The 14,982-nt window shown below is 33.8% G+C and overlaps 1 protein-coding gene across 2 annotated transcripts in view; it reads right to left on the bottom strand.

The window, feature by feature from the left end:
• The window catches only part of LOC106137774 (cAMP-specific 3',5'-cyclic phosphodiesterase), a 389,030-nt gene that overhangs the window by 319,223 nt on the left and 54,825 nt on the right, over window positions 1-14,982 (bottom strand). The window contains exons 1-2 of one of the 2 annotated variants that reach the window (XM_060945165.1): window positions 11,329-11,772; window positions 613-1,045 (exon numbers count right to left, since the gene is read on the bottom strand). The exons of the other annotated variant lie outside the window; for it this stretch is intronic. Coding sequence (XP_060801148.1) covers window positions 613-701 — 89 coding nt within the window. The 5' untranslated portion in view covers window positions 702-1,045; window positions 11,329-11,772. Of the gene's footprint in view, window positions 1-612; window positions 1,046-11,328; window positions 11,773-14,982 lie in introns of those variants that run through there. 2 annotated transcript variants of the gene reach the window in all.

Here is a 14,982-nt window from a genome sequence, read left to right as displayed (position 1 = left end):
ACTTGTTTAACGATGCAATTTTGAATTAATTGCTTATTATCTCTCAGATAACCCTATATAATAGTTTAATCATACACTAATCATAATGTTAATAGGCAAGATTATACTGTAACAGTTAAATTTCAGTGTTGGGAGTGTTCCAATAACCAACAGACGATCAAAAGTTTTCGTGATTTTTTTTTATAATTAATTAATTAAATTTGGCGGAACCACTGAAATTTAAATTAAACCAAATGAATGAATTATGATATTAATAATTAACATGTCAACGTTTTAAATTTCAAAGGGCAGATCAGGCATTAATACAGGCAGTTGTAATGACGATACTTCCTGCTGCCGATCTTTCAGCTGACGTTTTGTAGTAGAGATAAATTTATCGCTGCAGATCACGTTACAATTTTATTTTACCACATAATAACCAACCTGATTTTCTTTTCATCTTAGTATCAATGGTTTAGAAAAAATACTATGTATAACCTTATCAAGAATAAAAAATTGCATCTTTAAAAAACTGTTGTTGTTTTATGACATTTCATCCGTATGTTTCCGCCCAAAATACGCTTTACAAATACCAAAAAATAATCCTACAATTTTCATATTCATAAGACTCACCGAACATTCGCCAAGGTGTGCCGGCGGCTCTTAAGGTACCGTCCGTGGTACTTCTGCAACTCGCCGATGCTTCCCTGCTCCGCCTGCATCCTGCCGTGTGTTGGCTGAGCCGCCGCCGAAACCTCCTCAGTCGAGGCAGGATTCCCGACGGCGTTCGAGCCACGCTTCCGCAAATTCTTCGACTTTCTAGCAGCTGCCGATATACATATCTTCACTGAAGACGGACTACCAAAACTACGTTTCTTCCCCGAGCTCCGAGTGGACGTCGTGTAAGCCGTATCAGTACTACTTTTAGTGCTCTTATAAGAGGGAGTTTTAGTGGCGTCTGTAGCGTCCTCTAGTGGCCAATCAGAGTCGTCTTCCTCTTCGATGCCCGGCAAAGGGGACTGTTGACCGATTGGACGGGGCGAGCTTATTACGGGTTCCGGGGCGACTGCAAACAAGCAATAGTAACGCTGAGCAAATATGAGCACACTGGGCAGGCAATATATCAATGTTTACTGGTGGCTGGTAAAAATAGCTTTGCTAATACGTTTTCATACAATAATATTTTATGAAAATACGTGATGGAATTTTCACCGTAATTGTGATATAGTTAATTTTCATCTTAAAATATTAGAATTGCGCGTTAGTAAAGAACATTTTCTGTATGAAACGCTTTTCTTAGAATTTTCCTTTAAACCACTCTTAGGTATTTAGGAATAATTAAGTATTTATATTGAAATTACGTATTCAAGGTTTGTTGTGCCCGACTTGAATAAGGTTTTAACGGCCAATTTCCACTTCCCATGAGAAAACGGTGGGTGGAATTTCTAATAGGATGCCATTTTCGTAGACCAATCAATATCCAATATACATCCAGCATGGAGTAATTGTACTTCCGCGCCTATATAATGGAATCCAATATTACCATTATAGGTAGTCGATGAGGCGTGGATCAACGGAATTTGTTACGAAAATTTCTTGTTACCGAAAAATAACTAGGTTGATACCAGAACAAGCTGTATCTAAAATACAAAAATGTGATGCTTTAGTATTAAGGTTTTATAAGCATAATGCAATATAACAATCTTAAAATATATGCTAGGTCTATTTCCACATACAAATAATTTTTCAAACAATTATTTGTATTGACATTAGACTTATGTGAAGAAAATTAGGTACCAAGCTGTCTTTATATTCCCAATGCTCATTTTTTCAAGTCAAGCAAAATCTCCACTAGAATATAAAGTTTAAACTTCCATCTTGTTTAAAAACCTAATCAGAAAGAAGTTTGAATCAAAATTGGCAATATCCGATAAGTATAAGGATTTATGTTTGTGAAATTTTCAGGAAATCTCCTCCGGCAAAATTTTATGTTCAATAAGGAAGACGATTCTATGCTGTGGAAGTCACGTGCATAAGCTATTGATGTCAGTCGCCACAAACCACATCCAATAGGTCCAGGGGGCAGTTTAAATTGGAAACTCTGACCAGTATCCGTAGTATACAGAATTGGTCGATATCCATTCTATAACTAGAAATTAGGGTACCTAACCATTGAGGGTAACTTTTCTAATATTTTTAGTTTGTATATACATACTAGCTGTCCCGGCAAACGTTGCTTTGACATATAAATAATATTTAAGTCATTTCTAGTAAAAAAATATTAAGGGTGGACAACCCTTATCACTTAGGGGTATGAAAAATAGATGTTGGCCGATTCTCAGACTTACAAAATTTCATGAGAATCGGTCAAGCCGTTTCGGAGGTCTACGGGAACGATCATTGTGACACGAGAATTTTATATATAAGATATTGCCTTATTACTATACCCGCGTTGTTGATGATAATATTTTTTTCAATTTCTTGCTGATTTATTTTTACTTTTGTTGAGTGTTCCCGGTGGCATCCTTGGCAGAGTTGCTTTAGAATCCGGAGTTTTCTTACGTTTTATTTACTTAGTGTGGTAATCAGTTTGACAAAAAAACAGTGTCTGACAAACAAACCTAGGATAGCTACAAACTTCACGACTAAGAATAGATTGGTATGAAACCACAGGGCATTTATAATTAATTATGTAGTAATACTCTCTTTTTCGCAAACACACATTTCAGTGTAGTCTGTAGGTAGTCCATAAAACAAAAATTACATTGCTATTTCATAACGATATGTACAAAGTAATAAAGTCTAATCTTTGATATAAACTTTTATTGACGTGAAAAACTGTTTGCCGCCGTTGGTAAACAATGACATTTTCACATTTTAAGTCATTTATTTCTTAAAATCTAAGAATATTGTATTATTTTGTTTTAATGTAAAATAGCAATGAAAACTATTTTAGTCTAACTCTGAAACCATTTCTTGTGATTGTCATAACAATTTAAAGTACACTGCTTTTAAATGTTGTATGGTACAAAATTAACATGAAGAAACTTATATTTCAAGAAATTTATTTATTCGGCGGAGTATTCTAATATGTTTTATGTGTATAAAGTTTAAATATATTTCTTGTTTATATAAAAACTCAACTTACTTATGAACAGTGAGAATCATAATTGGTGATGGTCATACACTTTAATGTATCATCTACTGTGAGTAACAAATGGAACATATTAAGGATTTATGGGGAATTAAGGACCAAGTTTTTATAAATTAAATAAGGAAAACACTAAAAGTAATCAGCAAGACGCTTTGAAGAGCTGTGAATATTTTTCTGTGCAATTTTTACAAAACGTTTTGTGGATAATGTTCCTATTGCTTTTTGATTGTTGATGAAGAACAACTTAGTTACATTTAACTTCAAAAATATTTATAGAACTATTTCATAATTTACAACTACATAACTTGTGTAAAACTGGTCAATTTCCATTAACGAAACATGTGTAACTCCGTATCAGTGGCAGCAGCGCACACAGGGTTAATCGGCTGAGAAATTGGAGGTCGGCACGCGGGCAACGCATGTACGTTTAATTATTCACCCGAAAACTCATCGCCCAATCGATATTTTAATGTGTACAGACATAGACTTAGTTCCCAGCACTTAAGAATACAACCACTCCACCTCTTTTCCATGGATATCGTGTAAAGCGAGTAGGGGACGTTTATCTTATGACAGCTTCCATACTAGTCTGGTAGGAAAGAAAAAAAACCAGCGTGTGCCGTGTGCTTCTTTTCCTGTACAGATTGTAAAAACCAATTAAGGGAAATGATTTTTTTTTTGGACAGTGTAGCAATCCGTTACTATTCTAATCTTAATTCCATCATTAAGCCATACAACTGAACGTGGCCTTTCAGTCTCAGTTAAAACTATGAGCTTTCTCTGCCTCGTGAGGGATAAAAACCGTGATGTATGTATGTACATAGATGCTTGGAATAACCGATGATGTTCAAGTAGTTAAGATCATCGTCGTCTATAGAACTTTGATGTGACATGAGGATACTCCCCCTTAGCCTGGGCTTCTATTTTACCGAACCTGTGTGATTCAACACGATTAGGATACCTGACTCTTCATAGACTATACATTTCTGGATTTAAAGAAATTATTTAAAAGGAATGATTTTTTTTAAATAAAAAACTTCACTTTACAGTAAAAGTAGTCTAGCTCTCTAGCTCTCGAAAAACTTTATTTCTTTTAAAATGACCGCAAGAAATTAAAAGTAAATTTAATTACTGCAAAGGTTTGAGCTTTATTAAGAAAAGTTAAAGCGTTTAAGTTTGCATAAATTAAATCATGCAAAAAATATTATAAAGTTTTGAGGTGTAAATAATGCCTTTCTTTGGTTTACGTGGTTATTAGTGGTTCTTGTTGTGTTATGTTAACTTTTCAAATATTAAACCTTACCTACTATTAGGTTATAAATCACAAGGTTTAACATATTATGAGTTCATCAATTAACTTTCATTATTTTTGCAACAATACTATCACTCGACACTCAATTCACTCAAAACCGAATCTAAAACTACTGTACATAGTATCAAACATGTCTATTGGTACATTATTGTAACCATTTTAGGCCTAGATTAATTTCAATGTCCCTAATTGTAGGCACGTACGTAACAAAAGTTACATCACAAACAATTTACAAACAAGAACAAACAATTCAAGGCACGATTTGGTTCACATTCAGCGTATAGAGAAATATACACATACATATATATTTTGTAAATCGAATCGCCACGATCCGAGTTTCAGCGATAGATATGCCGTGCCGCACTGTCGCTCTGCTCAACTCTGACCTTTTTGTGTGACACAATAAAAATAAAAACATAAATGTGGTAAGCTCGAGTCGGAATTGTTACAGATATTCCGCATTATTTTTGTTTCTGACATTTTTATATTATTAATAAAAAATATATATTATTTTTTTATGAAATGATTGTTGCATGTAGATTAAGCTATAAGTGTATATACCGATAATGACAGGTGAAAAGATGTGGTGTATGCCATCCCTCCGGGATTTTTTTTTACAGCCTATCCGAAAATATATTAGGCTTTATAGCGCTTGCGTCTCCACTCTCCTAAAACGCAAGAACCTGTCTCCGTAAGAATATCCTCTCTTGCACCCATAGACCACATAAAAAACCTACATATCATATGTCAAGTTTCTTGATCCAGCGGTTTGGGCTATACGTTGTCTATTAGTCAGTCAGTCAATGAGTACAGGAATGGAAGAGTGTTCTAATTTAGATTTCAATTTAACTCCTTATACTGTGAAAACGGTATATGTTTTAAATTGTAGTATTCTATTAATAAACAGAGATAGGATCAACAACTCTAGTACAACGTCTAGGGATTTCTTATCGCAGCTTTGTTGCGGTATCCCAAAAGAACACAGGAGCTTTCCCACTTAGTATACAATTTTACGTTTCCTGTTCTATGCTAAGCTAGAGTTCATAGTAGTTTGAATGAGTACTTTAGTTGCCATCGCATCTTCTACTTTCTTTACTGAGCTTTTGTTTTCATTATTTCAGTACTTCAAAGATTTTTGTAGTTTACATTTTGCTTTCGTTGCTTCAACGTTCCACCGGCACATCGTTACCGTTACCTACATTGAAAGGATGTATTACCTTTTACACGGGTAAACAAACCACCACCACGACTCCTGCATACTTCTTTTGCTTTGTTCATTACTTGCTTCGTGTAAGCTCGTCGGCTTAGCTAGGCATTTGATGGAAGGATATGTTCTACTTCTATATATTCTTTTTTATAAAATGGACAAACAACAGTTTAGAAAATAATGAAATGGCTGCGTTACCATTAAGGTGTAATTGAAATTCGGATATTGCTAGCCCATTGCCTAAGAATATAATTGCAAGTTTATTAGCCTTTTCCTTGATAAAGTTTTGATTGACAATTGATATCTTCTGTTATGTTTTAAAGTAGATCACTTATGTTAACACAACAAATAACAGCACATAAAACATTACCTACCATTTTATTAAGTTTTCGTATAGGTACATTTTATTTATTACTTTACGCTTTACTTCCTTCTTTGTTTGGAACCTCGAAATCGTTTGGACGTCAGCGGGTATCGGGAAACAATCTATCAATTCCATCGTAAAGTGTTTGGAAGGTCTATTATTTATCACGTAGCGTTTATATACCTGTAGAATAAGTGAAGTTGAAGTATATGAGGTGAAATCGCGCCAATATCAGTATTTTTGATCGATGTTATCTGCAAACAGTGGAAGAAGAATGTACCCTTCGGTTTTTCTTACAAGGGTGCTTCTTAGTCGTTTTCTGGGCTACGATGAAACCATAGAGAACAGGCTTCATTTTCATAGAAAGCAAGGCTATAAATCTCTCTTTTAGCATTGAACTAAACGCAACCCAGGATTTAATTAAACCCATGTTTCTTTTAAATTGTATTAACTTATTAGTGTGCAGAGTTCAGACTGTGGTCTGATTAAAACCATAAACCTCGTCGTCCGATCAGACAGGTTCATTAGAAAGTGCACTACGGACTCCAAAGCATCGCCCATGTGAATACACCAATATTGCACTGTTGATATGAAAATTTTCTTGACGGTAGCTTTATATGACCTTTGTGAACTTTTCTCATGGGGTTACAGATTTTTCCCTAACTCCATCTTCGATCTCAAAGTCCCATATTTTGTCTTTATAGGCATCAGAACATTACAACATTAATATATACTAAACCCTCTCATACAGATTATGCATGAAAAGAGTAATGAGTGTAGAGGAAGCGGGAGAGGTCTATAAAGATCGTAGCAAGTGGAAATCCATAGTCTCTGCCTACCCCAAAGGGGTGATGGTATGTATGTATGTATGTCATACAGAGAAACTTACTTTAACACTTAATTGTAGTGCTAATTTCATGTTTTAGATTGAATATACTAAGTTGGCGTGTTACTATACTTAACAACAGCGATTCAACGTGAAATATCTGTTCTACATAACACTCCAATTCTAGTGAAATTAATTTAATATGCTTTGAAACGTTACACCCAAGTAGCACACGAGCGAATATCAACTTATCTCATCGATTCTCGGAACTTCTCGATTAAATCGACACACTAGTTCATCTAGGCAAACATCAGAAAGCTTAGGTAACTCAAAGTTCTAAGTAGTTTACGTTACACCTCAGCTAGTATATTTTGTTTACCTTCAAGCTAATATAGATAATAGTAAATCAATGCAGCAACCCTATAATTTTTACTTCTGTCATTTTTAATCTATTTCCAATCTTTATATTACGATAGTTTTAGATTTGCAAGTACAAAGGAATATTATGATAAGGTTGTAAATTATAGGACACGTGTGAAACAAATAAAGATCTTTTTATCTTTGCAACGACAAAAGTACTTCTCAATTGGATAAACAAAGACACTACGAAGATGTAGAAGAACTCTTCAGAGAACAAAACTGTTCAAGTGGATTCCACCAGCATAAAGGATAAGTTTCCTTTTTCTATGTCTATGTCTACATAACCCATACTTATATTATAAATGTCAAAGTGTGTTTGTACATCCGTCTTTCATGTCAAAACCATTGAACCGATATCCATTAAATTTTGCAAACATACACATACTTTGACGTACGGATAAAGTTATAGGATATATGTAACGCAGGCGAAGCCGCGGGCCAAAACTAGTGTGATAATATTCTAGGAAGTTGACCGTGTAGTTTCGCGCAAATAGAAAAAATCCATCTTTTCCTGAGAATAGCGGAAAAGGCGACTAAAGAATAATAATATTAAAAATTTCCTTAAGAAAGTAAGCAGGCAACTGCAAAAACATTGTCGAATCACTTGACAGCCTGTTAAGCCTTTTTCTCAAATAAAGTAAAAGTCTTTCTATCAAATGTTTAACCCGCAGAAGCGGAAAATAGATAACAGTTATTTTAATAAAATATACCAGACTAGCTTTCCGCCCGCGGCTTCGCCCACGTGTAATTCGGTTATATATAGCGTTTTTTAATGATCTCGACAGGGCTTTTTCTTCCACAGGCTGAAATCTTGTTACAACTGGAATTAAATATAGCCTGTGTTACTCAGGGATGATGTAGCTTTCTAATGGTGAATGTTTGAAATCGATTCAGTAGTTTCGGAGTATATTGATTACATGTGTAAACAAACAAACATATAAAAAATAGATTGTTCCTCTTTATAATATTAGTAGAAAGTTGTCATACAAAGTCTTTTTTTTTAAGGATGGGAAATCATCAAATGACCTCTCCCGCCCTGGGTGGAACGGAACGGAGTGTCAGACTTTTACTGACTAAAACCCACCTCGTTCCTTCAGTTGCCCTTTGCGTTCCGGGGCCACGGTATCTCGTTAGAACTTTCCCGCAGCCCAGGCTCAGTTTATCCCGTTTCCCCCCCTTGGGGGTTGACATTTCAAAAATCCCTTCTTAGTGCTCACTTATGTTACTAAAGGAACCTCTGTTCAAAATCTCAGACTCCTATACCGAGCGGTTTCGGCTGTGCGTTAATAAATCAGTCACCCAATCGCACCCCCTAAATCACGATTGGAGGGTAGTTTGAAAAAACTTATAATGTCAAACATATTTACTTGCCTATGTACGTATTCATGCCAAGTTTCAAGTTTATAAACCCAAGGAATAAGATTTTTCATAGAAACGTTTTTACCCCTTTTCCCCCCCTTGGGGGTTGAATTTCCAAAAATCCTTTCTTAGTGCTCCCCTACATATCCCAAGGAACCTACATTCCAAATTTCAGCTGTCTACGACCAGTAGTTTCGACTGTGCGTTGTCTGTCAGTCAGTCACTCAGTAACGGAAGAGTTTTATATATATAGATTTAAGATCCTGCTTGATTTTAATTTCGAAGTCATCAACACGAAACGAAAATATTTTTTTACGATAATATAATTTGGTTCCCGGGCAGACCTCAATTTGCGCTGACTCGGTTAACGTCGTTGTAAGGCCAAGCGAAAAACAGGACTTAGCATAATCTTCACAAAAATAATCACGGCCTCTGTTCTCCTTTGCTTATTTTCACTTACTTTACTTTAACGTTCTTCCTCTTTAATAAAATAACAACTTAATTATATATTTTAATCTCGTTTGTTACCGATATTAGGTTTGCATGTTTTCTTGTTGTGAAAATTTTTATTTTCCTATATTTGTATAGAATTTTAGAATTTGTTGCAATACAAATTCAAAATTTGTTTAAAGTGACGCTAATGTTTGAGACTTTATACTATGGTTTTATTGTTGAAGTACCAGGACTTTCAAAGGTAGAGCTGACATTTTATTTTCTCCACTCATATATTGTTTTAAAAAGTCAGTTAAGAGCTTTGAACTAATTATTTCTGTATGCTACAGTTCACAGCGTGGTGTATATATTATATATACATATTTTCAATCAGGTATTATTCTCTTTTCCGATTTTGTTCCCTACCTTATTTTGTGTCTTCCTCTACAATTTAAATACAAATGAATTTTAATTTGTCGCACAAACAATTTGCCTAATTCGCAACGACGCGAGATCTGTCTTTCAGAGTACTGCAAAGACAACCTTAACTCAGTTTTGTAATTTACAAGTAATCTATTAAAAGTCGCGCTGCTAAAAGGTTTTACTCGAGCTATACAAACTTTTCAGTTGAAATTGTGTCATGGCGAATGTAAAGACAACGGAATGAGTTTTGTACTAGCTTTGTGCCAGTGTGAGTAACCTGCCAACAGAGTTACTTTGCTGAAAAATTAATTTTACGCAGGCATTTAGGTTATAAAGCTTCAAAATTTAACTCAGTTCCATTATTTAGTTGCAAATTGTGCTTTCTAACGCTTTTAATATGTTTAAATATTAAACATACGTTATTTATATAGTCAAATTTTGTCTTTATAAAATAAAATCAAATCACTATGAACGTTTTATTCAGTAGCCTTACTGGTACAAAAATGATTATGTTTGATGTTTTGATATTAAACAAGAACAAAAATAACAAAACAAAATTTATTTCAAATGTTAAAACAAATATAGGTTTTAATTTTTTATCTGACTTCATTCGAATAAAATAGGAATCTGGTCTATACAATGCTTTGTATTCGTCTTTCATTATATACTTGAAATAAGAATTTTTTATAAATGTATCATTGAAAGTTTAACAATTATAAAATAGGAACTCCAAAATAAATTAAAGCTATATTACTTGAATATACCATACATGACGTCATGTATGTATATCGGGAGGGTAAGCAGAATCTATATCTGTCAACTTGCCACGACCCTGCATACTTCCTTTACTTCATCCAAATTCATTATCCATTTAATGCAAACTCATCAGGTAAACATAAAGATACATTCTTGAATATTCATATTTTTTTAAGTAACTAAATGGGAATACTTTTGAGTCCCATTCTGTTCATAACCAAATTACCCGTTACTACAGTGCAAATACACAAATGAAAATGGCCACGTCTCACAGTAGTAAGGCTTTTTAGTCTGTTATTTCATTACCTTTATGTGTCACTAGAGAAAACAGAACTGTGGAAAGTTTTTTATGATTATTCGTTTATTACATGAAGTGGGTCATAATCATTAAGTTTAATACAATAAGTTGGAATTACTTAAACTTTGAAAAGACTTTAACGTCAGTTATAGGCAAAGTAATGAATCTTCATAACTCAGCCAATATCTTGTGAATGTGAAGTAATTTTAGACGATAAATAAATAAATAACACACATTATACAATTGACCATATTGATGAAGTTTTTTAGCAAAGCTACTTTTACCAGTGTTCTATATAAATTTAACCATATTAAGAGTAAAACAAACCAAAGAACAAAAGCAAAACAAGGCCACATGCCGAAAATTGAATCTTCATTATTTTGATATGAATATAAGAACAAGGTGATTATGTAATTATCGAGTTTAGATGGTTTTCCTTACATCAATAGATACTCGTAATTACGTTCTCAGTTTTCCAATTTTACTACATAATTATATTTGATCAAATTCGTGAAATAAAGAACTCGATGTAACTTAATAATACCTTGTTTTAATACTCAGCCACGTCTTTAAAATCACAAAAATAGTAAGAGTACATGGGTAAAGTGAATATCTTTAAATGCTTATTATAACACTTCTACCATAACATGTCCGCGTTATGGTAGAAGTGTTATAGCAAGCATTAATAAAAGTAATTTAAAGAGCATTTAAAGAATAAGTGAAATGATAGTTTGGTTTTAATGTTTGTCATTACCCATGTACCTAAATCAAGTTCAGAAGCCAGCGAAGCGTACTAACCATATTCATCTGCGGAGAGTTGAGGGCTGCCTTCTCTGAGGGCATAGTCGGCTTCATCGGCGGGCGCCGCCGCGCGCGCCCCACACAAGGGCACGCAGCAACGGAACACCCCCCCTCCCACCACCTTGGAGGTTTGCGCGCCCAGCAAGCGACACTACCCTTGCAACACACCCCCCACCACACACTTTCTATGATCACCATTCGCGGACACACGGCACACAAAACTTACCAGTCAATGAACACAATCCGAAGGATAACTAGTATAGATCAGTCTTGAAGTAGCTTAGGATATGTCAGTCAAGAATCTTGGATTGAAAAGGGGAGGAATAGAAAAGTACGAAATATTTCACTTATTTACACTGATTTCACTTGCACGATGTTATGTTTTGTTTAAAACTATTATTGCGCCTTATATATATATATCTTCACTTTAACCCATTTCGTCCATATATACATAAACTAAAACAAAAAAATTATACATTTTTCACTACATCCAATTATTACTCTATCGATTCACTCATGGACATGCTAATTTGATTAATAACATTAACTCGTTTATGAACATAACAAACATCTGTTATACAAATTCAATTAAACTGCAAGCGATATGTCAAGATCATCATAATATTTACGGTATCCCGATGACTTCTCTTACTAAGCTAACACACATAGCCGGTAATTAACATGTAAATAAGGGCGATACGATTCCGCCAGTGCATTAAAATTTAATGACAATCGTGTTGTTGATCAAAGCACATTATACGTTGACGTGAGGATTCTAAGTATTTGTTGGCTGAATGCCAGACTTTCCGGCTCTTCAGATATTATCACCTCAAGTGTTCATCTTCAGTGACATTGAAATAAGTTTGCGACACACCTAATTTGAAAATTATTTACGAACGTTTGCGATCGATCTACACGCTCTTTGCAGATTGGTTCGGACAAGGGCAGAGCGAAGAATTAGGACTGAGAAATACCAACTGCGTTTCAGTGGTATTAATGCCATTACACTTATATTATTTCACTAGAGCTATTATATTTTAATATTTGCACTAAATGATTGTAGAATCGAATAAATCTTTTTTAATGAACCCTACATTAAATATTGGAAAGTAATTTTAGATGTATACCTTTGGAGCTGGAATTTTATACAAATACACAGTTTTTTAGATACTAAGTGAAAATAAGGATTGTCCTTATTTGCAGTCGTGTGTGACATGTATGTGTACGTGACGTCATGAGTCACGAATATTTGTTAATTTAAAAGTGACCTTGCATATAGGCATAGAAATGGGTGTATTTTTTGTTATAATTGACAGATAATTCACAATTCATAAGTATTAACACACACAAATAAATATACTTATGTGTTACAAATAAAAAAAGTCTCAAATATGAAGTAAAAGGCAAAATGTTAATTTAAGAACAAAACGAACATACTACATACGTAAGTATTGGTATTCCTCGCCTAAGTATTACAAATGGAAAACTTTTAAGAGAAAATTATAAAGTTCGTACGAATATAATTCATTTTAATCCCACTTCGAACAATCTCCGGGATATGACAGCCAAATCCACTTTGGCACTAAGAAGGTATTCGCCGAATTCCAATCGTCGCACAAGGGATATTATTTGGAATTTAGCGTATAAGTAATTTAGAAAAGAAAACCAATTCTACAATATTATATTCAGTACAAAATTCTTCTTTGTGTCGGATGCTAAATTATTGATAAAATTAAATCAGAATGTATTGTCGTTCTGCTTGTTTTCTTTTTAACAAAAGGGTTGTGATATTTGGTTCTTATTTCCATTCTTATTATATCAAAACTTTAAGGTTTTCATATAATGAAACCTCCAAGCATAAGCTAGTGAACGAGTAAACCAACAAAACAATAGTCTTTCAAGGCTCAAAACATAATGTAAGTCATTATTGTATAGTATAATATCGTAACTCATCGATTTCATAGAGGAAGCTTAGGTCAAGGTTGAAGTAGTAAAAGGTGGATCAATGAAAAACTATTAGGGCCAACTATTAGGAGAAAAACAAAAGAAACGCGATTTCTCAGAAGTATTTTTATAATACGCGATTTGTAGGACAATTGTTTTCCGTATTCATAATATCCGTAACATACATATGTATAATATCCTTTACTTATTGGGAAGAAACATATCACATAACGATGACACTTATCATTTCTTAAGTTAATTAACTCATTTGCTAAATAAAAATAATAAAGCCAGAGTTGGTTAGTCCTTTTGGGACCGTAATGCCCCTAAAATATCACTTCCCAAATGAACCACATCCCAGATTGACCATTCCCAGATCATCGATACCCCGTTCTTGATACAGAACATGTTACGACAATTTATTAAGTAAAGTTCTTATATTATCAACACGGTTATAAAAGTTTGTTGCAAAAAGGAACATTGGACATTTAAGGAATTTGATGTAGCAGCTACAAATTCTTTTGTCCAAGGAAAATAATAACCGATTTTCCCAAGTCCACGTAGCTGTAAAAAGTAATCCTATGACTTTACTTTGTATTCAATTCGCTCGGGTCTAAATGGTACACCGTAATAATTCCATTAATTTAATGCAAAATGAATTCTGAATTAAGTTACGCTCAGATAGCAACTTCGTTATACAATTGTCACTTTAGATGAATCATTTAATGATAAAATTTAATTTCTGCTTCCATTTTTTGTTACCAACTTCAAAAAAGGCGGTTACCAATTACTCGACTAATTATGAGCATTTCCTGATAGTTGTTTTTTGTTTTAAATCATATGCATTCCACATTCATTAGATCAAGAAAGAATATGAAAACTTGGTCAAAATAGATGGATCCTTTGAAATTTTTAGGCAACGATGTAATTATTATAAAATACATTTCTAAGATTGAATCACATAGTCCATCATCTTAAAAGAAGAGAGAAAGTCTTTTCTTTCCTAATTTATGACAGGTATACGAGTAGCCTACTACGCGGAATGTTTTCCGATAAACACCCAAACTATTTAGATACGCCGAACACATACCTACATCCTGTCTTTCACGAATGAATAGATAGAAATAACCGAGGACGTCTGTAACCAATACATTTATACGACTCTTGGTGGCGAACTGTGTCAAATTGCTTCCTCATGCCACCGAAAATAAAACGCGTTCATTGATTGAATGGCGTATCTACATATTTTAATCATTGATATGGAACAATGGAGGAATAATGGATATATTTATTGGCGTGCATCGGGCGCAACAGCAATGGATCGGTATGATTAGATTAACCATATAAATCGTTTTCATCCGGAATGTCTTCAAAAATACACATAATAAACACAGCCCAAAGAAAGGTGTGTACTATTTCAGGTTTCTGTATTAATCTTACCTAACTTTTATATTTATACGAACACTTCAATATGTAAGATTAACTTTTATCCGTATTTTTGTTCACTTTTCTAACAATTGTGTGTCACACAATCGTAATTCTAAGCTTATCTTAATTCTTTGCCAAAAGAGTTAATTAAAGAAAATGAACCACATGGTCTATTTATAATTTTATTGATATATTTATGTTTATCAAGAAAAAATACAACTAAAACTTAGACTTATATTCCAAACCTTCTTGCAATCGAATTAAAAGCCAGGCATGTCG

This window comes from Amyelois transitella, chromosome 7, assembly GCF_032362555.1.
Source record: "Amyelois transitella isolate CPQ chromosome 7, ilAmyTran1.1, whole genome shotgun sequence".
Lineage (NCBI taxonomy): Eukaryota > Metazoa > Arthropoda > Insecta > Lepidoptera > Pyralidae > Amyelois > Amyelois transitella.
The sequence above is the reverse complement of the archived record's forward strand: the minus strand, read 5'-3'. Positions and strand labels throughout refer to the sequence as shown.